The sequence below is a fragment of the Calliphora vicina genome, chromosome 1 (genome assembly GCF_958450345.1).
Source record: "Calliphora vicina chromosome 1, idCalVici1.1, whole genome shotgun sequence".
NCBI lineage: Eukaryota > Metazoa > Arthropoda > Insecta > Diptera > Calliphoridae > Calliphora > Calliphora vicina.
The window spans coordinates 112212247-112237617 of NC_088780.1; the positions used below are offsets into that span (position 1 = coordinate 112212247).

General features: G+C 28.6%; 2 protein-coding genes across 2 annotated transcripts; both read left to right on the top strand.

Moving 5' to 3' along the window:
• The first annotated feature begins 969 nt into the window (after positions 1 to 969).
• Osi14 (DUF1676 domain-containing protein Osi14) lies at positions 970 to 5557 on the top strand. The gene is made up of 3 exons (XM_065505974.1): positions 970 to 1411; positions 4345 to 4550; positions 4617 to 5557. The coding sequence occupies exons 1-3, from the start codon at positions 1170 to 1172 to the stop codon at positions 4985 to 4987; spliced, it is 819 nt and encodes a 272-aa protein (XP_065362046.1). The 5' UTR covers positions 970 to 1169; the 3' UTR covers positions 4988 to 5557.
• A 13492-nt stretch (positions 5558 to 19049) lies between these two features.
• On the top strand, positions 19050 to 21666 carry Osi15 (DUF1676 domain-containing protein Osi15). Its single transcript, XM_065505983.1, has 3 exons — positions 19050 to 19513; positions 21153 to 21305; positions 21385 to 21666. Exons 1-3 carry the CDS (start codon positions 19198 to 19200, stop codon positions 21555 to 21557), a joined length of 642 nt encoding a protein of 213 aa, XP_065362055.1. The 5' UTR covers positions 19050 to 19197; the 3' UTR covers positions 21558 to 21666.
• Positions 21667 to 25371: the final 3705 nt, after the last annotated feature.

The window sequence follows — 25371 nt, forward strand, 5'->3', positions numbered from 1 at the left end:
TATTTTGCACATAAGAGTTAAGAATCAATCACGAGTGAATGGTCAGAAAATAGTTGTTATGATATATTTCTGTAACAATTAAATTTCAATTTACATTTGTCGATATGGAAAAGTCTATGAGAACAGAAATTTTCCAAGCATCAGAGGGCCAGTAAGTAGGTTGGGGATATGAAATACAAGCAGTTTTTGCGATCAACTAGAGTCCTGTACTTATTATGTTTCTAGAATGCCACCACCATAAAGCACTTATCATCTGAAGAATCTAAAACAAAAACGATCGGAATGGTAACTACGGAATTGAAACTATTCCGAACGAAATGTGTGGTAGGCCTGATAAATCATCTTTCTCTAAGCTTAGATTACAGTATCACCGCTGTCGATCAACACCGTCACAAATAATTCTCGCTTGTCTTGTTTACCTCAGTTTAGTAGGGCCTCTATTAAAATGCTATTGTTTTGTGCACATTTTATGACTGATTTTTATTTCAACTTTTTTAAGCAAACAAAAAAAAACATTCAACACAGTTTTAATTTTCTCATAAAGTTGTGCTTAAAAAATCATGTTATGTTTTTTTTCTGTTTTTTGAGTTGTAAAATAAAAGTTGAGTTTTTTCTTGCGTTTTGACGAAATAAGAGTAAATAAAGTGTTACTTCCTCCAACTTACTCGCAAAGCAGAGACAAACAACTTTATTTTGACGCTGTTTTAGGGTAAAATTTCAGTTGAGAGTAGTAAACATGGCCGAGATAATTTTGTGTGTGAGTTGTGATTGACTCTGAATTGGCTTAAACACCAAAAAAAGTCTACTCTCTGCGTAGACAGTTTTAAGCATTTCTTTCAAAAAAAAAAAACAAAAATTCATTTAAACAATGTTTGTATTGTAAATTATTTTGTAATGTTTTGCCGCATTTATGTGTTAGTGCGTATGTTTATGGAGTTTTTGGCTTTTGTCGCTGAACAATTTCAGTAAAAATAAGAAATTTGTGGTATTTTGAAAATACCTTGTATATAAGACCGTTGCTCTTGAGAAGTTGACATCAAAAGCATCTTAACCATCACAAGTGTTGCACGCAACATCCGTGGATATAAGAAATCAATTAAAACTAAAAGGATTAACTCGGTCGTGTTTTTACGCAAAATATAAAAATAAATAAATAAAAATAAATCAATATGAAAGTGTTTGCCATAACTACAGTTTGTTTATTGGTTGCCAGCTGTGCCTGGGCGGCTCCAAGTGTACAAGATAATCAAATCGAAAGTGAATCAACCTTCACACGTGCCGCCCGCTATTTGGGCTCATGTTTCGAAAGTGACGATATGACCACTTGTTTGGCTGTTAAGGGTATTACCGCTCTTAATCGTGCTGCCAGAAGTAACAATATCGAATTGGTCAATGGTGTTTCATTCAAAAGGTGTGTGTTTTTCTTATTATTGAAAAAGCAAAGTATTCAAAAAAAAAAAAAAACTTTTGAAAAAAATCTTTAACAGAAAACAAAAGAACAGTTAACAAGTGAAATTTAAATCAAAATGATCAAATATAAAGATTGAAAAACATTTAATAGAGTTGGTTGTAAAATATATAATCACAAAATTTAAAAGAAATTAATTAGCTGCTTTAAAATTAATTAACCTTAACGCTTTAATGCTTAAAACGAATCAACAAGTTTATTATCATAAAAAAAAGAAATTCAGAAAACATTAAATGGATTACATATATTTTTGCTTTGAAGAATGTAAACAAAACCTGCAAGGATTATTTAGTCTCTAAACGCATATTTAAGCATTTTGTATAGCTTTATTTGTCGTTGCCAAGTCAAAAGTGCTTAAAATTATATAATTTATTAACCGCTTTAAATTTGTTTTTTGATGTGAGAATATTTTTTATTTTCAATTTTTTTTCTGGCCTTTCCTGGCAAAACAGGTTAAGTTTGTAATCATTATTATTTTTTTTCGTTTGATGTAGTTTGTATAATATGTTTTTATTTTATATGAAATGTTATATAATTTTTTACATTTTTCACTTTCGATTATGGCCTTGCTTATTATTTAACCGTTTGCAAATACTTTATAATCAGGTTTTAATTCAAATCAAAATCTAGTCAGGTGCTCAGAGTTTAAATTTTTGAAGGTTATATACATTCTTAAAGCATAAATATACAACTTCTTTATCATATTTTCATTATCAATAATTTGTTTAATGAACTAGTTCATATTCATAGTAATTTTGGAATTTACGTATGCAGGCAAATGTTAATTTTTGACCGATTACAAAATTTTTTTATTATTATTATTAAAACAAACTCAAACTGCAAAGCGTTTTGCTTGTTTGCATATAAACCCAGAGTCTCTGGCGGGAATCGAACCCGCAAGGCCCAAATTTATAGTCTAGCACACTATAGCTAAAAACTACTAGCCACCCAGTCTATTATTAGAGTCCCAAGATATATTTATTTGTATCACTAAGACCTAGTTGCCTCTGAAAGGCATTCAAAAATTCTCTTCGTAACATAAACTTGTCCTAACTAAGTAAAACAAGTTGGTTTATTTGAGTGAATATTCTGTTAAACAAATCCCCTTTGGCGTTTCAACCCATTGAAAATACCAATTGAAAATGTATTAATGAAATTTTGTATAAACAACAATAATGAAGTATCATAGTCACTGAGAGACAACCCCTGATATTTTCCTATATTTGATTAAATTTCCATAAGGCAAAATCAATTTGTTTCATTGAAAGTTTTTTTTACACTTTTCCTTTGGAATTTCAAGCCATTAATATCCCAGTTAGAAATTTTTTAAAAAAGTCTTCTAAGTTAGCCACTGCTCTAAAAAATGCATCACAACATCCTCAGACATTTTTTCCATATAGAAACATCCAGATGTTAAAGGGTCTTTAACTCCGCCGGTTTATACTTGCAACCGTTTTTAGACTATAAACTGCTGGACTAGAGTTTCGATTGAGTTTCAGTCACATTTACTGATACCACAAGTCCTCTTAATTTATATTAAATATGATCTAAAAACAACAACATCTTATTTCAGAAAAAAAAATAATTAAAAAACCCCTCTGGGGCTTTAAATTATTAATATTGACCACAAGTCCTCTTCATTTTTATTAAATATGATCTATAATCAAAAAATAATTCCAACACCCTCAGGGGCTTTAAATCATTAATATAAAAATTCAGTTTAAAAATGTCAGACATGTTTGAAGAAATTAAAATAAGACCTGAGAACTACATGAGATATAAATAAATTAATGATTTTATTTCCTACTATTTGCAAAATACTTCTTCTTTTTCGCTTCTACTGAAATGAACTTCCCATATTGTGCTTCATTGTAACAGCTTATCAGGATGCTATATACAGCAATCTCAAGATATCAAGGTTTCATTAAATGAAAGCAGAAAATTTGTTGAAAAGGAAAAGTGAGGCATAAGGTCACTGCTAGCTTCATGAGAGATACAATCCTAAGCAGGAGATCAATAAAAAGTTTTTATTTCCATAATTCTTTCATTGGTAAACCACAGCTTAAACACTTTTTTATTATAACATTTATAATCTAAAAAGGCCCCCATATGCGTTTAAAAACTATCAGAATTAGTAGCATACAAACATTTACAGAAATATTCTAACCCTGTAACAATTTGTAGAATACCTAACCAAATTCCAATGTTTTACGACATTAGAATCACTTTTTAATAGGAATATATTTAAAGAAATGCTACTAAATATTTTAAAATGTATAAATATATTTAAACATTTTTACATTTTTTAGGTAAGTCCGTTCTGAAAGAAATTTCCCCGGAAACATAATTCAGACACATACACATTATGATATATCTCTCATTTACATATTTTTTAATATTTCTGCACCCACCTATTTTAAAAAGTCTCTACTATCTCAACAATAATTTAATTTATATTAATTCTCTTACTTAATAAATCTAAAATATATTAACCCATTCTCTACTTACCCTTGCAAAAAAATTAAAATATTTGTTCATTATAGTGAAAGTTTGTATAAATCTCACACTCTTTTTAACACGCATGATTAAAAAGCTTTTTAACACTTAAGAACACATCTCTAACAATAAATTCACTACTTAAATATTAAACCATTTATTTTATAAATTTCATTATTAAACTATTTTAAATAGAATTAAACCAATAAATTGCATGCCTTTATATTAATAACTCTATTTACCTCTAAAAATTTAAAACTTATTACTCTCTCACTTTCAATCTTTACAACTTTCTCTCTACCTTAACACAATTTTCCTACTTCTATCACATTTTTCAATTTCCTGTTTTCTTTATTTCTTCTTTTCTTTGGCCCTTACAGAGATCCAGCCAGTCCAGTACAACGCAACGGTCGTGCTCTAAGCGAGACTGACGTTCTCTCACAATTGCCCGAAAATACCGATGAACGCACTGGTCAATTGGTCGATATGGCCGTCGAGAGCGCTGCCGAATTCTTGGGCAGCCATAATCTCGAAGTGAAAGTACCCGCCGAAACTACCCAAGAGATTGCCCGTGCTTTGGATGAAGGTAGAAAACATCTTAAATCAAAAAAATCTATCAGCAAATTTATTAAAAACATTTTAAAAAATTTAGGCCGTGGTAAATTGAAGAAAATGATTGGTCCAATTGCTTTGGCTATTGGTGCTAAATTGTTCGCTTTGGTACCACTTTTGTTGGGAGGTTTGGCTTTGTTGACCACTAAGGCCATCATTGTTGCTAAAATCGCTTTATTCTTGGCCATTTTGGTTGGGGGTTCGAAATTTTTCGGCGGTTTAGGTAACAAATTCGGTGGTTCCTTAGGCGGTGGCTACAGTGCCAACAGTGGTGCTGGTTGGTCCGCAGGTGCTTCTAATAATGCTGGTTGGTCCTCAGGTGCTTCCTCAGCTTATCCCTATGCTCGCAGCATCAATGTTGACGGTGATGCTCAAGAATTGGCTTATGCTGGTCAAATTAACGCTCAATAATTCGAATAGTTAGACAAAATATTAAACAAAACTTGTAATTCTTATATTAATTAATTTAGTATTTGAACACAAACACAAGCATTTAATATGCCCAACCAAATGTGCCTTTTGTTGAAAACGAAACAAACACTTTAGTAGTAGTTAGTAGTAATTTATTGAAAAAAAACACATATCTACAAAAATAAACATAAATTATTTAATTTATTGTAATTTATTTAAAGAAAACAAACAAAAAAAAAACATTTTTATTATTAAAACGTGATTAAAAACATCACGTTATAAATACACATGTGTGACATTCTAGTTCAGTTTAACCATAACAACACGATTTAACCTCATTCGCAATAGAAATACAATAACCAGATTAACAATGTCTATGAACTGCAATTAATTTAGCCATAATTATTTTTATCATTAAAAATAGCTCTTACTTTTTATATTAAATTTTAATTAAATGACAAAACCACATCACCAAACCAAACACACATACATACATGAATAATTTTGTACAAATCATATGAAAACGAAAAAAAAAATATATACTAATTAAAAAAATATAATAATTAAAAATGTGTTTCAATAAACTATGATTTTTTATCACTATTTTAAACCATACACAAAATAAGTTACAGAGTGACTGACAGACTGACATTTAGTTTGGACTACAGGTTTCTCTCTCCCTATATAGATATACTAAGAAGACATTTGGAAATTCAAAATTTATTTTCTAAACTAAAAAAAGATTCAAACTGAAAAAAAATATATAAGAAATTTTCATCCCCTTAAAAATAGAGCAGACACGATTTTGGTACTTTTTTGAAAATCGAACCATTTAGGGGAGAAAACGGGCACATATGTTGCCAATTTGGTACTATTTATTTTGGCAGCCTATTTATCTTTTCAATCACTAAACATTGAAATAAATTTTAAATCGTATTCTTTACTTATCAAAAATAAGTTCGGAACTTTTTTAAATTAGAATGGTTAAGAGAAAAAAATTGTTATTATTTTGGTACTCTTTTCATAAAATATGTTTTTCTATAAACTAACATAGATATATGAATATTTTATTATGAGATCCCACTACCATACTGAAATTTACTTCAATAAAATGGGGGTAAAAACGGCAAAATACATTTTATTCACAATTACATATTAAGCCAATTTTTTATTAAATTTCATACATTGGTTACTCCAGTCATAATGAAATTAACTTTGGAAATGGAGTGCGAAATATGTTTACACAGCATGGTAATTTTTTAAAACATAACATATCCAAGGAGTAGTCTTTATGGTACAGTTTCTTCATTCTTATGTCTTTTTGATATCATTTATAATAATGAGTCTTGAATAGTGCAATTAGAGGCACATGATCCTGACTGGATTAGAATCTACAGTATACTTTTGCCTTATAATAGTTCTTTTTGAATATTTTTATAATAATGAATCTAGAATAATGAAATTAGACACATCCTGAATACATTAGAATCGACAAATGGTGGGTTAAGTTGTACTTACCTATAATACAAAAAATACTAAATTGTTTATAATAATTAATCTAGAAACATGAAAAAAGCATATGTTCAAACAACATATCAATAGGGTTGTTCACGGTTGCCTGGTTATCGGGTTATGTGCTTATTTAGTTATTTCAACAACAAAAAAATTCATTGAAAACTAAGTTTGCCCAACCCATACCTATTTACAGCTTATGTCGTTATCTGCTTATTTGTAGTGTGGGAAAATAATACAAATTTATTTGAATTTTATTTATGTTTATGCATTTATATTTTATGTTTATTCTATTTTTATACCCCTCACCTTCGTGAGAAGGGTATATATAAGTTTTTCATTCCGTTTGTATTTTCCACAATATAATTTTCGACCCTATAAAGTATATATGTATATTCTGGATCCTTATAGATAGCAGAGTCGATTAAGCCATGTCCGTCTGTCTGTCTGTTGAAATCATCTTCCGAAGCCCCCAAATAACTTACATACACGATACATACATCAATATATCCGGAATTCTTCCGGCTCAGTTGCTATTTAAAATCGAGAAAATCGGATCACAAATGGCTGATATATAAAGAAAAAAAACAGGACAACCTCGATTTTTTTACCTATTTTTGACCTATATCTGGATTACTAAGTCATTAATATAGACAATATGGATGACCTTTGCAACGACGGTTAGTAATTTGGACCTACAATGGGTCAAAATCGGAAAAAAAATTTTAACCCGAAATTTTGTTTTCACCAAAAGTATTTTTCGCTAAATATTAATTTTTTTTTAAAAAAAACTTAAAAAAACAAATCTAAAATTTTTTTTCCAAATAAAGAAAAAAACAACTGAAAAAACAATAAATTTTGTTTAATTAAAAATATTTAATATTTTTATTTTGAAGTATAATTTGGTGAAGCGTATGTAAGATTCGTCACAGCCGAATATAGCTCTCTTTCTTGTTAGTTTTGTAAAGAAAAACGAAAATAGAATGATGGATAATAAAAACTACTTTGAAATCGTTATAGTTTCCCGGGCTACCCACATCTGAGTGTAATAGTATACACAACATACAACTTATTGAAGTAAATTCGTTGCCGAAACTCACCAAAAATCTTATACAGTTATATTTTACTTTTTGGAAATAAATCTGGCATTTCTAAACTGCTGGTCCGATCGGTATTAAATTTGACGAGGGCGTAGACAAGGAGTATTTAAGTTATTAAAATAGGCCTTACAAATGCTCAAGGGGCGGCGCTATGGGGCTCATAGTAGAGTACCTTCAACATGTAAGATTTGTAAATACTTGCCATTTTTTGTTTCCCATTCGACATGCTTGTGTGTGCTATTTATCTCTTATAAATTCCGAGTTATTGGCATTTCAAAACTTAAATTTTAAAATGTTTCCATACCTCCGCTTTTTTAAAAATATATGTCGTACTTTTGGACCGATTTTCAGAGCAATGTCAATTATTGGTCATCCTGGTATAAAAAACATGTCTTATTTTTGCAATATGTCGCCCCTACGCCATTCGGAATTCCACCTATTTTTTTTTTATCAAAATTTCAAATTTTGGCCACATATTCTAAAATCCCAAAGCAGGTATCAGAAAACGGAAAGCTGCTTTGGAAACCCCGAAGGAAATTAATATCGATGCTGCAAACATGCACACTAGGTGGAATGAAATCAAAAACATCACTATGAACAGAACCAGATGGAAAGAAAGACTTTGTTAAGGCTTTATGTTCCTTGTATATATGTATGTATATTACAGTTAATTTAAAAAATTTGATTTGCGGGTATCATAATTTTTCTGAAGGTTTTTGCGTAAATAAAAATGGCGTCCTTTTTTGGAAAATTTTCACTCCTTGTGGTGGTTCAACGCACCTAAGACGCGCATTTTGAGCACATTTTTCTGTAGAGCAAAAACGGTTGAATTGCAAATATGATTTCACCAGTCGATTCTGCATCAAACATTAATACAATTGATGTTTTCTGAATCCTTAAAAATAGTTCCAAAACCCCACAACAAATCTCGTAAAAAAATAAAAAAAAAAATTTTAGTTATTTGAAATATGCACAATGAAAAGGGATTTTAAATTTAGCAAAACGGCATTAATATTTCCTTTCTATCACAAAAAAACAAACTTTCTATGCCCGACATTTTTTGGCGGTTTTTTAAAAGAGTTTTAAGTAAAAAGATACCTAACCTAAACCACCCCTGCAATTTATCATATTTAACCTAAACTTTTCTTAAACTCACATAATTTTCCCCAAAATTTACTTTTCCAATAAATATTTATTGTGCGTCTTTGAGATTACAAAAAGGAAAGAGAAAAAAATAACAAGCTACAAAAAAAAATTAACCAATCAAATATGAATTTATTCACATTCAACAACGCATACATGGTTTTACAAGAAAATTTCTAAATGTTTTCTATAAGAAATGCTATATAAACTACAAAAAAACTCAACATTGTTACCAACATGAAATTCATAACAGTATTTTATTTATTTTTTTGGGAAAACACCTGTGTTAAAATGTATTTTATTTCTTGAGCTACACCTGCAGTAAAGGTATTATAGGTTAGCTGAAATGTAGACATTTTGCATATTTCATGGCATACATTGCGGGTTATTGTTTATTGAGTGATTTCTATAGCCTATATAACAGGCATAAGTTAATCTTTATTATCTGATGCTAGAATAGAGTGGAATATTTTTTTGGCGTATTTTTTATGAAAATTGTGAAAATTAATTCATTGTGTGATTCAAATTAAGAACATTAATAATTATTAGAGCAGTTATCAATTATATAAATTGTTTCGAGTCGAATAATAAGTGTGCTGATGTTTTTTAAACCAAATAATATGCAGTGCTTTGAGTGAAAGCCATACTGATGGTCTGTGATCGGTGTTTGTAATCTTCAATAAATTAGATGATTTCTAGTTTGAAGATTTAATCTGCAATATTTTTTGGCACCTTTTTATAGAAGCGCTCATGGAATTCGACGTAACCCCATTTAGCACTTTTTAATTGTTTGATATTCAATCATCATAGAAAAAAAATGTTACTTTATTTTAATAATAATTTAATAAGACACACAAATATTTCACAGCGACATGATGGCATTTCATTATACATACATACTACATGCCTACATATATGACGCGTATATATTTATGTGTATTTCAATGTCTAGTCACTCATATTTCATCATCAACTCACACCAACTTGTCGACTTAAACAGTTAGTTAAATAGTCCAACAGGCCGCCATATGGTCAGGCATTCATTCAATGAATATGTCAAAATGACAGTTATTGATTGCTCAAAACTAAATTATTCAATTACTCTCATAAAATAAAGAACTTTTTTTCCAGCATAAATAAAATAAATTCTCATTTTTGGCTTAAATTAACAGATTTTATTGAAATCTTTTTAAATTAAAGATCATTTATTAAAAGTATGGTAAATTTTTGTGTATTTTTTTTTTTGTTTTAAATATAAAATTTCTAATATATTTTTAATATGTTGCTCGTATATTAGTAGATAAATTTTGGATATAATGACAATTGAAATTAACTTTCTTTCATTGCTTAAATTATATTAACATTAAATACATATTTTGAGGTATTTATTCTGAAGACATCAGTAAGTATGTATGCATGTATGTGCGTTTGCATGTGATGTGAACATTTCTTTAATATTTGAAAATTTCAAACGTGATTGTCTTATAAATGACTTCTAATGTTCATAAATATTTGATATTGAAATTTTGTATTCAATAATGTTTGTTGTACTTAGGTTGTTATAGAAATCATTTGTGGCGTATTGGTAACACATTGAATGCTGCTCATTCAAATGAGAGACATTCAATAATAATGTGTATTTGATGTAATTTATAAAGAAAACAAGTAAGAAAGTATGGTCGGTCCAGCCCGACCATATAATACCCTACACTAAGTAAATTAGCAAAGACATTTTTTCTTTTAAAATTTCAATAATTTATATTCGTGAGTGATTTTCGTAGTGGTAGCAATAACCGAACACCATGAAATTAGGTAGTGTGATTTACGTCTATGCGCGTTAAAGTGATTTTTGGAAGCGGATCTTATATTGGAGCTATGACTAATTATGGACCGATCATAATAAAATTTGGTGACATGAATTCCGTATATATAAAACTTATTTGGAGCAAAATTTGTGTAGATACCTATATAATCGACTCAGAAAGTGATTCTGCGTTGATCGGTATACTTAAAGGTGGATGCTAAACTAATATTTTTGGACGTTACAAACATCTGCACAAACCCAATATACCGAAATACAGAAATATCTATGTAAATAAAATTTAATAAATATAATAGGAAAAAGTTTTGCTCTTATTTGATTTAAAATTTGTTAATATGTTCCTTAGATAACAATTTGGTCATTATGTTGTTAATGCGTTTTTGAAAATGTTTAAATATTGAAAATATATCCCAGAAAAATTTTTGTAATCACCATGGTCATGTTTAATCTTCAAAGAACTGGTGTATATTGATTTTGTCATTCCATTTGCAGCACATAGAAAAATTCATCGCAGACGTTTGAAAGTATATGTATATATTTTGGTTCCTTATGAAATTCTTAGACGATATAGCTATGTCCGTCCGTCTATCTGTCTGTTGAAAACACGATAGATGACAAACGAAAAGAGCTGAAATTTTTCACAAATACTTTCTGTTGATAAGGTTTGTTTGGCATTGAAGTATATAAATTCGGCTCCATACAAATGACCCCCATAATACTGTTTAAGCAGTCATAAATAGGTTGATAATGCAGCAATCGTATTCAAATTTTGCACAAATTTTTTCAAAGTACTCTGAAATTTGAAATTTTAGTCCTAGTCCCCAGACAATATCCCCCTCAGAAAATTACATGAACATTCATAATTGTCTTATAATAATGAATATAGTGATGAAATTGGACATGAACAAGTTTTATATGAACCTAAATATTTCCAACAACTTTTGTGTGGATCAGTACTATTCCCCATATAACTCCTATGTCAGAAAAATATTTTAGTGTCACATATTGATGGTGAGCATACAAGAATTGTATGTATAACAAAAAAACAAATATTTTTTTGAGAAAATAAAAAAAAAAAAATTTTAATTAGTTATTATTTAACCATTTTGTGAGATGTTTTATTCAAAATTAAATATAATAATTTAAAAACTACATGAAAAACATAAAAAATAAATAAAGGTGAATAAATCACGAAAACAGACAGCTAGATTTTAAAATTTTGTGTTCAACATGCCAACATTATATAAAAAAAATATGTTTTAAACAAAGAAGCCTCCATCTCAAAAGACTTATTTATATGGTAAATTTATTTTGCTAAAACGTTTGTCGAAGTGTTGAATGTACCATGCTTCCAGCTATGATCACAAATAGTGAATTCTTAAAAAAACCGAAGTTTATCATTCAAAGAAAAACATGTTACATATAGTTTTTTTTATTTTTTTTTATAAATTATAAAATACGTATTTATTGAATTAATCTGGAATTTAAACATTAACAGCGCCACAAAAAATGTGGAGATTCTGCAAAAATGGTAAATTTTTCAGTAGCAATTTTTTTTTATATTCATAATAATTCTACTAAAATTTAATTTTTTTAAAATTTACTTTTTCTGTTGTTCTTTACAAACATAACAACAGTCTTTTGAAATTTCAAAACTTTATACGATATCTTAAACTGGCGTTTTTAAGAGTTCTCAAATCAGACTTTTTTTTTATTTTGCAATAGCTGAACCTCAGACGTTGTACTGTCCAAGTTAAAAAATGCTTGTGTTCAATTTGTGAATTTGTGAGAAGCCGTTTGAAAAGGGTAAAAATAGTTAAAAAAAAATAACGTATTGTTGAATTATAATTTTTATTCATATAGGACATAGAATAAAATATACATAGAAGCGCTACTGAGAGACAAAGAACCTATGTTTGTTGTAAAAAACCTAAGTCTTGCAACAACAGAATACATGTAAATCAATGTACATATTTTGAGTTCTTATATAAGTAATCGAATTTTGGTCTGAAAAATTAGTGATCTCAGATCGAGCTCCTTTTCTTGATTAAACGCTTATTGGCCAAGTTATTAACGAATTTTTGAGTGATGACAGATCGAGCTCCTTTTCTTGATTAAACGCTTATTGGCCAAGTTATTAGCGAATTTAGATATTTTGAGTTTTTATATAAAAAATCGATTTTTGGTCAGAATTATGACTGATAACAGATCAAGCTCTTTTTCTTGATTAAACGCTTATTGGCCAAGTAATTAGCGTATTTAGATATTTTGAGTTTTTATATAAAAAATCGAATTTTGGTCAGAAATATGAGTGATCATAGATGGAGCTGCTTTTTATGATTAAACGCTTATTGGCCAAGTTATTAGTGAATTAAGATATTTTGATTTTTTATATAAAAAATCTAATTTTGATCAGAAATATGAGTGATCACAGATCGAGCTCCTTTTCTTGATTAAACGCTTATTGGTCAAATTATTAACGAATTTAGATATTTTGAGTTTTTATATAAAAAATCGATTTTTGGTCAGAAATATGAGTGATCACAGATCGAGCTGCTTTTCTTGATTAAACGCTTATTGGCCAAGTTATTGGCAAATTTAGATATTTTGAGTTTTTATATAAAAAATCGATTTTTGGTCAGAAATGTGAGTGATCACAGATCGAGCCCCTTTTCTTGATTAAACGCTTATTGGCAAGTTATTAGCGAATTTAGATATTTTTAGTTTTTATACAAAAAATCGATTTTTGGTCAGAAATATGAGTGATCACTTATGGAGCTCCTTTTCTTGATTAAACGCTTATTGGCCAAGTTATTGTCGAATTTAGATATTTTGAGTTTTTATATAAAAAATCGAATTTTGGTCAGAAATTATTAATGAGTTATAAAAGTACTCTTTTCCATCTTTCCATTGACATATAATATGTCTATGTAATCCGCTTCTATTAATAATTTAAGGGTCCAAAACATACATATGGGCAATTCCACGACTGAAAAAACAAAAACCCTTGGAACTTTTTGTCAAGATGATTTGAATAGGAGAAAACATTAAAATTTACTTACTTAAAATTTATTACTATGTGAAAGGTTTTAGAGCTTATTACAACATTTTAAGGGCAAAAATTATAGTTTAAACTGACTATATTCAAATAATTTCGACGAAAACTAAGCTCCCAATTAGCACGTAGTATGAAATGAATTTGACTCTGATTGTGTTTTTGCTATTATCAAATTGTTTATTGAAACCGAATATATATTTTATATTTATTTTTTTTAATTTTTGTATACATATATTTATAGAATATATATTGTTATAATATAAGAGAAAAATCTGTCACGTACGATATTAAATTTTATTTATTATAAAATCATCCAAAGATTGTTTTTATTTAAATATGAAGGATTGTAAAGGAAAAATATTTGGTTTATTGTAAGAAATTAAAAGAAAAACTCTGCTCCCCTTACCACGTTTTTGAGTGAGGGGATAATGTTTAAATGTCAGATTTATTACAATAATTTAATTTGGTAAAAATATTAAAAATTATATCTGAAATTTTTTTTTGGAATGATAATCTTAATTTTTTAATTCGTTATTTTTTACCATTATGTCGTACCTATATGTCGATTTAAAGAAATTCTTAATAGATATTTTTGAAGCTAGTTCTTATCAAATATGTAAAAATACAAAATTTTTTTCAGCAAATCGTTGAGAAATATTAAAATCCATTCATCTCCATTTTTGTAAAAATTTTGTCATTTTTCAAACCCACCATCCGCGACTGACTATGGACCGATCCTCACAGAACTAATTTTTAAAAATTTTATCAGGATTGCTGCAAAATCAACCATATTTATGACTACTCCATAGGGCATTCATTCGAGGTGATCGTAATAGAATAATTATTCGAACAATTTAAAAATTACAATTTTCGAATAACGAATAATTCGAATTTTATGTAGAATAATCGAATAAATGTACATACATATATATTTAAATTTATTAAATTGCTTAACATTTTTCATAATTCCAAATTTAAATAAATTCGATAAATAACTAAAGATAGAGGAAGTCTTTCGATATAAATATATAAATAGCACAGCAAGAAGTTACAATTCTAAAAACAAGTCTTTCAAAATGTTTAATTTAGATCATGAACCAATGGAAATAAAATATTTGTTATTTCGTATAAAAAGTAGAATTGATTTCGAAACAGAAATTTTAGCGTCTAAACATAAAAACTTGCTGGCGTAATATTAGCAGTATCGCAATTATTAATCAAAATATTAACATAGAATAAAGTGGTATTGAAAGTGATGGCGAATGTGATTTTGAAACGGTCGTCGAAAGTGATATTGAGGATGACATTTATAATGACTACGTTGAAATAAGCGAAGGCCATGATCTTAAAATATGTATATATAAGTGATGTTATTAACCGTGTACGTAAGTGTTGCAAAATATTTAATAAATCTAATGATAAACACAAAATATAGCAAGAAATATATGATAGAGCTTGAGGGCATAATACAATTTGTTATAAATAATTTAGAAAATGTGAAGAATTAGTTACTCATTTTAAAACCCGAATTATTGAACGACATAAAAAGTTCTTAATACGTTTATATTGTACTTGACCAGAATATTTCTGATGAAAATTTAATGATGGACTTTGTTTTCGAATTTTTTAACATTATCAATACTTGAATTTTTAACTTTAACGTTATTTTTTTTTTTGTTTCTTTTTTTTAACAATAAAATATTAAAAAACCTAAAACTAAACTTTTTAGAATATCCAAAATGCTCTGGCCCAATCTGACAGAGGATACGACTAGAACTCTTTTGTTTGTTAGCAGGAATTCGATTAGGCTTCTTACGGGTATAATCACTGAGCACTGTATGATTTGACACATGTCGGAACGTATGGGTTACCCACGTTACCCACCAATAGCTATTTTGTGGAAGTTGTTTTATGAATGACAATGTATGTGAATGTGAATGCACAGCCTTACAAGAGCATAGAGTACTATATCTTGGTAAAGCTATTTTTCATGATCTGGACTGTCTCAGAGATGTGTCACTATTAAATATGATCAGATTTATTAGAAGTACCAGCTGGTTCTCACGGGGACCAGAGGAATCACATAGTCAGAGAAATTAGGAAGGGAAACTATTCTCCCTTTATGTATGAATTCTTATGATTTTAAGTTTGGGGTCATTAAGGGTTAATTTCCATATTTGTGCTTTTATTATAAATACTAGACTTCATGTTAAATTTTTTGTTAAGTTTCATCAAAATCGGTCCAAAAATAAATAACATTTCGCTGTCTTTAAATTAGAAATTCCAGATATTGAAAAATTTGACCTCTGACCTTCACGATTTAAGGTTTAACGTTTACTAATTTTAGTAAAACTTTTAGACTATATTTAAAATTACCTGGACTATAATATTCTGAACAGGTTTTACTTAAAATTCATAACAGTAAGGAAATTGGGCTCATTCGCCAAAATATGACAAAAAATTAGTTTTACTCGAAAATCGCAAAATTTAAATCGCAGGTACGGAAAACTATAGGATGTTTTGTTATACTTTTTTTCATATTTTTATACCCTACACCACCATAGTGGGGAGGGTATAATTATACCCTACACCACCATAGCGCGTTTGTGCAGATGTTTGTAACGCCCAAAAATATTAGTCTAGCACCCACCTTAAAGTATACCGATCGACTTAGAATCACTTTCTGAGTCGATTAAACGATGTCCGTCCATCCGTCCGTCTGGCTGGCTGGTCGGCTGTCCATGTAAACCTTGTGCGCAGAGTACAGGTCGCAATTTTGAAGATATTTCGATGAAATTTGACACATATTATTTTTTCGGCTCAAGGATCAAGCCTATTGAAACTGGATGAAATCCGTCCATTATTTCACCTAGCCCCCATACAAATGTCCACCCGAAATGTGACTTTATCGGTCATAAATGTTTAATTTATATATGTATCTCCACAAATTCCGCTCCAAATAAGTTTTATATACACAAAATTCATGTCACCAAATTTTGTTACGATCGGTCCATAATTAGTCATAGCTCCCATATAGACCCGCTTCCGAAAATCACTTTAACGTGCATAAATCGCTTAAAAATGTTGATAAACACACAAAATTCAACACAGTTAACTTTAATATAGACATAAATCACACGACCTAATTTCATGGTGTTCGGTCCATAATTGGTCATAGCCCCCATATAAGGCCCACTTCCGTAAATCACTCAAAAATATAAATTATTGAAATTTTAAAAGAAATTTTTTTTTGCTTTTTTACTTAGTGTAGGGTATTATATGGTCGGGCTTGACCGACCATACTTTCTTACTTGTTTTTAAATTAAATTGCAAAAGTAATTTTTTAATTGCAAAATTTTTACAAAAACTGAAAAAAATAATTTTTTTCCCCTTGTAAATGCATCACAAAATTTCAGAGGGCTTGCGCCACGTCTTAACCCCAACCGATTTACCTAAAATTTTTTCAGGATGATGTTTTTACCAATGTTCACCAAACTGGAAAAAACCAACTTTCGATTATTAAGGGCCACCCTAAGCTACACAGGTAAGGTTTGTTTGATAATAGATAACTTAATGAAATAAAAAGGAATTTCTGTACCTTCACATTTGTTTAACCACAAAGTTTCATTTATTGAAATCTTTTTATAAGTTACAAGCTGTAGTGTTTATAGCCAGACTTGGTAGACTTTGACACCCTGTATCTCACTTTATATTCTAACAGGGTGTTGTATTTGGAAGATTAAGATTTATTGCCACTACCCCACCGTATGGTGAATATTTCAATAATAATAACTTATAATTATTGCAAAATTTTTCGAAAGATGACAAAAACTTTATCCTACATATAATTAGAACAACAGTTGAAAATAGAATAACTGCAAATAAGTCTTTACTACTTCCTTCCTAGTAACCCAATAATAATATTTATAAATTTCTACTTAAATTTAAATTTAAAACAAAAATGTTATGAACTTAAACATTTGAAAACACCTACAAAGGAAATTGAAAGTGAATACAATTGAAGAATGTAAGAATACTATAATAAATATAGGCCATTAAGAACATTAAAATGGAAAAAATAGAAAAAAAAACTTAAACAAGACAAACTACCGTTCGTTCATGAAGACCAAAACCAGACAAACATTTACCGATAAGTATTAAAGAAATTACTTGGGTAGTTTAAAGTATTTGGAACGCCCACAACAATAACAATCACTACAAAGCGGGCGAAGAAGACTTGAGGAAGAACAAACAACAATAAAACGAAGTGGCACATTTAACTAAAAATTGAAAATAAATAAAATAAAACACAATAAAATTGGAAATGGAAATGGAATCAATTTATATGACTAGAATATTGATTGACAAGTGGACGGACAGAGGTGGAGGGACGGACGTACGTACGATCAGGCGGACAAATATTGTATTTGCTGTAAACAATATATAGGACATTTCAAAATGCGTGTGTTTAAAACTTTTGTGTTGCTGTTGTTGCTTTTGCCTTTTACAAGTTGGCTAAATAATGAAATTTTTACAAGTTTTAAAGAAGCAACAACAATGCGAAATTTGAAATAGACTTCCCTTTCGTTTGAATTTGTGGAACGTGGTTGACGTTGTTTGGTAACAACAAGTATCGTGCGTCCGTCGAGCGTATGTCTGTCCCCGAGTCTCTTTTGTGATTATATTTTTTGGCCATATTATTTGGTAAAGATTATTATGGTCAATGAGTAAGTAATTGTTGTAATTGTAAGCAGTTGTTTATTAAATAGTTAACAACTGTAAGTAGTAAGTATTTCTGATATGTATTTGTGTGTGTCTAGAGTATTGGCCGTTATTTTTGTTTTAGCTAAAAATGGCTTAAAGAAGTTGTCTCCAACGTACAACAACAATGTGTTGACAGCATTAATGAAATATTTGTATGTGTGAGTATTTTCTGCCCATAGTGTTGATTAGCTAGCTGAGGGTTTGTAGCTGCCATTATCATACATATTTGAATAAATTTTAAATAATGCAGTGAAAAATATTTTTATAATTGTGTTTGTTTGTTGTTGCTTATTGATTATTTTTTGGTTATTGAATTAATTTATTCAAAAACCGAAAAAATAAGCAACTTGTGCTATACATTCTTAAAGGTATTGTCACACACATTAACTTATCCAAACTAAAACATACAAATACATATGCACAAAGCTACTTACTGTATGCGAGTGTTTAGCAAATTTGAAGACCGACCGTCTGACTAAAAAGAAAGAAACACGGACAGACAGACATATTTGGGCATATGGAAAAAGTTTTCATACATACGATACAATGTACACAACATATGAATTTTGTGAATTTGATTGTGAACACACTCGAAAGTGTCATCGCATTATAAATACCCATGGTGGACACTTCATCAATCACAAAACATTTCCATCATTCAAAGCCAACTGTTGTGTGGTGTGTAGTGCTAAGAAAGTTTATTACAAACAAAACAATCAGTCAAGGATCGACAAACCAACCAAAACATTAAACAAAACATAATTAAATATTCTTTAAAAAATAAAAGAAAACAATCAATAATTAATTAAAAATGTATTCTAAAATCGTTTGTGTTGTATTTGTTGCCACCTTTGTGTGCAGTGCTGTCGCTTTGCCCAAACAGGATACCAATGAAAAGGATTTAGTGAACATGATCAATAAGATCGATACTGAACCATCGATGCCATTGTTTGGTGGTCTTCGTGTTGAACGTGTTGAAACCGGTCGTGCTTTCGGTGCCTCCAACAAAGCTGTTGAATCCTTCGAAGAACGTGCTGAACGTTACTTGCAATCTCACCAATTGAACTTCTCCTTCCCCGATACCGATGAAGAGGAAGAAGATGAGTTCAATGGTCGTGCCATGGAAGGTGAGTTATAAAAAGAATTACAAACAAAACAAAAAACAAACAACAATAAAAAAAGTGTTTCAAATATCAAAATTTCAAAAAAGTGTTGAGAATATAAAAAATGTTCCTTTAAAGAGGTTCCACAAATAACTTAAAATGCCCTAAAAGTGTTACAAGCTAAACTCTAATTCAATAGTTTAAACTTAAAGCTATAAGAAATAATAATTTTAACTTGATATACATATATCATTACAGTTTAAATATTTTAAATCATAATTTCAACTCGATTAAATGGCAAACATTTTAGGCTTAAAGCTTTTACAAGCTTCATGAAAGTTCTACCTCTCTAAGCTTTTAAAGCTTTTTATGGTGCTCCAGCCTAAAGTGAATAATTTACAAGAATATTTCAGTAACAATAATAACAAATACAAAGCTATAGCTTTACAGTTTCTTTTCTTATTAGAAAAAACTTTTTATAAATTAATATTTTTAATTTAAAAACATTTGCCATAAATGGCTCTTACCGCTTATTATGAAATTTTGAACTATTAACACAAATAGTTTGTCTTGTAAACAATCTATTACGTATTTCTATGATTCCTTATAAGGCTTTGGAAAGTTTTATTTTTAAATTTTTGTGTTAAATAACCATTTGCTTTTAAGTTTTGTCTATAAAAATATCTCAACTCTTAAAAATCTCATATATTTTGGACTTCCTTTGCAACACTCTGTAATGAGCATTCGTAACACTTTTTTTATTTTAAATGCTCTTTCCTTATTTTATTGTACATCTTTTCCACTTCACTTTCATTAAGTCAATATTTAATTTCCAAATTACTTTTTTTTTCAAAAATCTACTCACGTAATTTTAGGAAACAAATATTTTTTTTGTGTGTGTATCACAAACCAACCATTTTTTTTGCCTCAGTGACACATGTTGTAAATACTTGATGTGTCTCTCGGCCTGCTTCTATGGAATTTTTTGTTTTAAGACTTTCTCTATGATTACAAAAATTTATAATAATCTTTAAAAATTGGCACGTAATCCTACAATGTGTTTTACAGAAACAAAAAATTTGATACATTTTTTTTTTTCAAATATTTATTATAAAAAATGTTTAGAAATTAAAATAAAGCAAAAACTAACATGGAAATAGTTTTGAATACAATTGCTAGTTCAATAGCATTCTCTTAGTTATCCGATTTCTAAATGAAATCAAACTCTCTTTCGTAGACTTTAACTTAAATAGTTAATTTCTAATAATAATTTAGACAGTTTAACGCATTAAGTACTTGATAATGTGCCATGCCTTTAAAATTGCTTAAAAAAAGTGAAATTTATCTTACTTAATTTTACATAAACATTAATGTGCTGTTCAAAGTTAAATATTAAATAATTGTTTATACATAATTATGGCCACAAACAAATAAATCTGTAAACAAATAAAACTACAAAAAAGCATGACAAATGGCAATAAAAAAAATTACTCTAAAAAACACTTTAAAACATTATTCAATTAAACAGCAACCACAACAACAACAAAATAAAACATCATTTATTTAAAAAATTAAATAGAAATGAAAGCTTTAACTCAAAGCTAATTTTAAAGCATACTTTAAGGCTTATAATTAAATGCAATTTATTATTTATCTCTTACAGAACCCCGCAGCAAGAAAATGAAGAAAATGTTGTTGCCTTTGCTCTTGGCTTTGAAATTGAAGAAGGCTGTCATCGTTAAGGTACTCTTCATGATCATCAAGTTCATCTCCCTCAAGAGTTTGGCTATCTCCTTCTTGGCTCTTTTCTTCGCTGGTAAGTGTTTTACACAACTCTATAACACAACAAAATTTAAAAATAATTTACAAATTTCCTTTCTCTTTACTCATTTAAGGTGCCACTTTCTTCAAGGATTTGTTGGGCAAGAAGAAGGAACACATCACCACCGCTTACATTACCGGCAGTCCCTTGAACGCTGAAATTGTCCATTCCGACTGGAACCGTAATGGTCAAGCTGCTGCCTCTGATTTGGCCTACAACCACTACGGTTTGGCTCAACCTTTCTAAATTCTCTCTTCTATCAACTATCTTCAACAACCACTTTTTCTAAGTCTATTCTCTTAACTATCCTTTCCTGTTATCTTCCTCTCTCTCTGTCACTCTCTCTATTTTACTTCTAAGACTTTCTATCTCGTCTATCCTTTTCATTCATCTAGTGAAACTAAATTTTGATTAGTTTTAGAATTTAGCTCAAACATAATTTATTTAGTTTAATTAATTTATTTAATTAGCTGCTTTAAACCAAAAATTCTATCTTTAAAAACCAAAACTCCCTCTACCACACACTACCTCCCTCCCCCTCAACAAAACGTAAACGACCAATGGCTATTTTGGACAAAGCTTGTCTCGGTTCAAAGCAAATTGTTCCGGGTAAACCACAAAAAAAAAGAAAATCTAGAAAAAAAAGTCCTTAAAAAAGAAATAATTTATTTTGTATCATCTCATACAACAAAAACATTCACCCGCATAAATACCTTCCAAGCTTCCCGACTGAAAGCAAAATTTCTCTGGGAAAATGTAAACTTTTCTACAGATTTTATCTATTGAAATTCTAAGTCTTTTATAATTTATGTATTGAATATTTTGTAATAATTTATTTATTAATTTATATAACTTTGTTTTGTACATAGAGAACTCAGGTTGTATTTCATATTTAAAACGAAAATTTTATTATTTTTCTTTCATCTTTGTAACGAATTTTGTTTTCAATTTTGTCTTTAAGCTCTAAATGGAAAACACCAAAACGCATAATAATTTATTTTCATTAATTTTAAGTATTTATAAAAAAACAAAGAATATTTAATTGAAAAAAACAAACAAAAAAAAAATGACAAAGCAAATTGAATAAAATAAAAATTCATTAAAAAGCATTAAAAACTATTTGGTTTTTTATTTATATTTTTAATAATAATCGTGTAACTTAATTGATTGTACAACATTAATTAAATTCATTTTATACCAATTAGTTTATTGAATAATTTTTATTGGGAAATATAATTACTATAATGCAATAACATTAATGTTGACGCATGGATTTCATGTTAAACAAATTAAAAACAAATATTATAGATAAAAATTCAAATTTTCTTTAAAAATAAAATATATTGTTCTCGAAAAAAACAAGTGCTACATTATTCGGCACTCGAATCTTATATACCCTTATCCTTAGTATTCTTAAAAAAAAAATTTATATCATTATTTTTATTAAAACATGGCTTATATCTCGGCAATTTATGAACCGATTTAGTTGGATTGCTATGAAATAATTTTTATTTATCCTACCTCAGTCAACCTTAAGTTTCCAAAAAACAATGAATTTCAAAATTTTTAAATTGTTTGTGGAGTTCATAGAGTTCGGAAATTTCTAATTGTATTTCAGAAATTTCTAATTATATTTCAGAAAATTCCAATTGAAGTTCAGAAATTTCCAATTATATTTCAGAAACTTCTAATTGAATTTCAGAATATTGCAATTATATTTCAGAAATTTTCATTTATATATCAGAATTTTCCAATTGTATTTCAGAAATTTTCATTTGTATTTCAGAACTTTTAATTTTTGCTTAAAAAGTTTCTAATTGTATTTCAGAATCTTCCAATTGTATTTCAGAAAATTCTAATAGCAATACCAATGGAAATTTCTGAAATATAATTGGACAATTCTGAAATACAATTAGAAACTTTTTAAGTATAAATTAAAAATTCAGAAATACTAATGGAAATTTCTGAAATACAATTGGAAAATTCTGAAATACAATTGGAAATTTCTGAAATATAAATAGAAAATTCTTAAATATAAGTGGAATATTCTAAAATTCAATTAGAAATTTCAGAAATATAATTGGAAAATTCTGAAATATAATTAGAAATTTCTGAAATACAATTAGAAATTTCTGAAATACAATTGGAAATGGTGTAGATCACTTCGTGTTAGTGAAATAGTTACAACTTTAGAATATCATGAATGTGTTCTCTAGAAATTAATTTTATTTGTATAGAAAGAAAATAGATGAGTTATGGTAGTTTATAGACGCGATGCTCCCCAACTAAAGCAAAATACTGTTTTTTGAAAAAAGTCATGTTTTGGAAAACTCACTTTAGTATGTTTTTTCAATAATATAAGAAAAAAATATTTTACTGGCTCACGATCAACGTGAAGGAAATGAAAATTTGCTAAAAAAAAATTTGAAAGGTAAAACATATGGCCCTAACTAAGAAAGAAATTTTAAAGTAAATTTTTGTTAAAGTCGACTTTATTTTAAAATAGAACTTTTGTTTTTATTTGAAAAAAGCTTCAAAACTATTTCCAACATATACATTCAAATAATTGAAAATATTTTTCAATGAATGTAAATAAAAAGAAGAAATTTCAAAAAATTATAAAAACAAATTGTACATAAAAGTTCAAAACAAAAAGCTTTTTTTTTAAATAATAAAACAACATTTTGAATCAAGGCGTATTAATCAGGTGAGAGCGTCTCGGCAACAAAGACAATATTTTTTATTTGTCAAGAGATTGAGAATGTCAAAACAGAAAAATTAAAAAATAAATAAATAAATTACTGGTAATTTTTTATAAATGCGTCGATCGTGAATAAAAAGCTTAGTGATTACAATATAACATTTAAACTATCCATTTAACAGTGTCCATCTGTTTGTGTAAAACTGTAGCAAGTCCAAAATACACAAACTAATTCTTGTAAGGAGTTTGTAATGAAAATCAACATTTAGCTTTGTCTGTCTGTTTAAAATACTCACAAGTCCATAATACACAACCTAATTCGCGAAAGGAGTTCTAAGCATTAAGCTGTATATGTAAAATACTCGCAAATCCGAAATACACAACTTATTTAATTGATTTTCATAAATTTATTTCAATCATTTTTCGTTTTTTATTTTTTCAATTTAAATATTATAAATGTCAACCACAAAGAGTAAACAACTATTTGACACTTTCAAACTCAATATAAATAAACAAACAATAATCAGATGTGCTAGTAACTTCACCATATTGAATACACCTTGTAATAAAACAACATTTTAAAATATATTTGAAATTTTTTTATGGTACGAAATTTAAAATAATAGTCAACTTTATGGACTTAAAATCGACTTTAAGGCTTTTGTAGTTAGGCTGGTTGACTTTATAAATGTCAAATAAGATGTATTTTCCCGTTTTAACCCCCTTTTGGATATCTTTTTATCCCCATTGTGGTGGTTACATTTTATTAAAATAAATTTCTGTATCGTGGTGGGAGCTCATAATAAAATATTTTTTATCCCTTAAAGGTAGGATCACACGATTGCCGCAATGCACCAATTATTGGTCTATTTTATACGTCAATCGTGTGATTTCACAACTTATTGGCTCATATGTCAAACCACAACAATATTGTGCTTATTTGGCCCAATCAAATGCAACCCTGGTACGGCAATCATGTGAATGCTTGATAGGCAACATGCACCAATAAAAAAGTTAAAAATACGCCAATATTTATTGTGTTCTAGTGCGGCAATCAAAGAAGACAATTAGCGCCAATATTAATTTTTGTAAATGAAATATTGTTTTTGTCAGCCACTCTCTGACCCACATACATCTTTTAACATTTCTTTATTAATTTTTTTATATGATAATTAAGGCCGACGCAATTTTCTTTTTTTATTTAACAAATATTTTTTTCAAAAATAGATTGTTTTTACATTTATGTAAACAAAACAAAATTTAAAATCTAGCACAACAGCTGCTTCTCTGAGTTGCCGTAAACTAGAACAATCGTGTGACTGAAATGCGACAATTATTGCCACTAAATCGCTTTGCGCC

Coding starts and splice junctions, on each gene's coding strand:
- Osi14 (XM_065505974.1), top strand. CDS start 1,170: ATGAAAGTGTTTGCCATAACTACAGTTTGTTTATTGGTTGCCAGCTGT. Junction 1,412..4,344: donor AATGGTGTTTCATTCAAAAG/GTGTGTGTTTTT, acceptor TGGCCCTTACAG/AGATCCAGCCAGTCCAGTAC. Junction 4,551..4,616: donor TGCCCGTGCTTTGGATGAAG/GTAGAAAACATC, acceptor TAAAAAATTTAG/GCCGTGGTAAATTGAAGAAA.
- Osi15 (XM_065505983.1), top strand. CDS start 19,198: ATGTATTCTAAAATCGTTTGTGTTGTATTTGTTGCCACCTTTGTGTGC. Junction 19,514..21,152: donor CAATGGTCGTGCCATGGAAG/GTGAGTTATAAA, acceptor TATCTCTTACAG/AACCCCGCAGCAAGAAAATG. Junction 21,306..21,384: donor CTTGGCTCTTTTCTTCGCTG/GTAAGTGTTTTA, acceptor TACTCATTTAAG/GTGCCACTTTCTTCAAGGAT.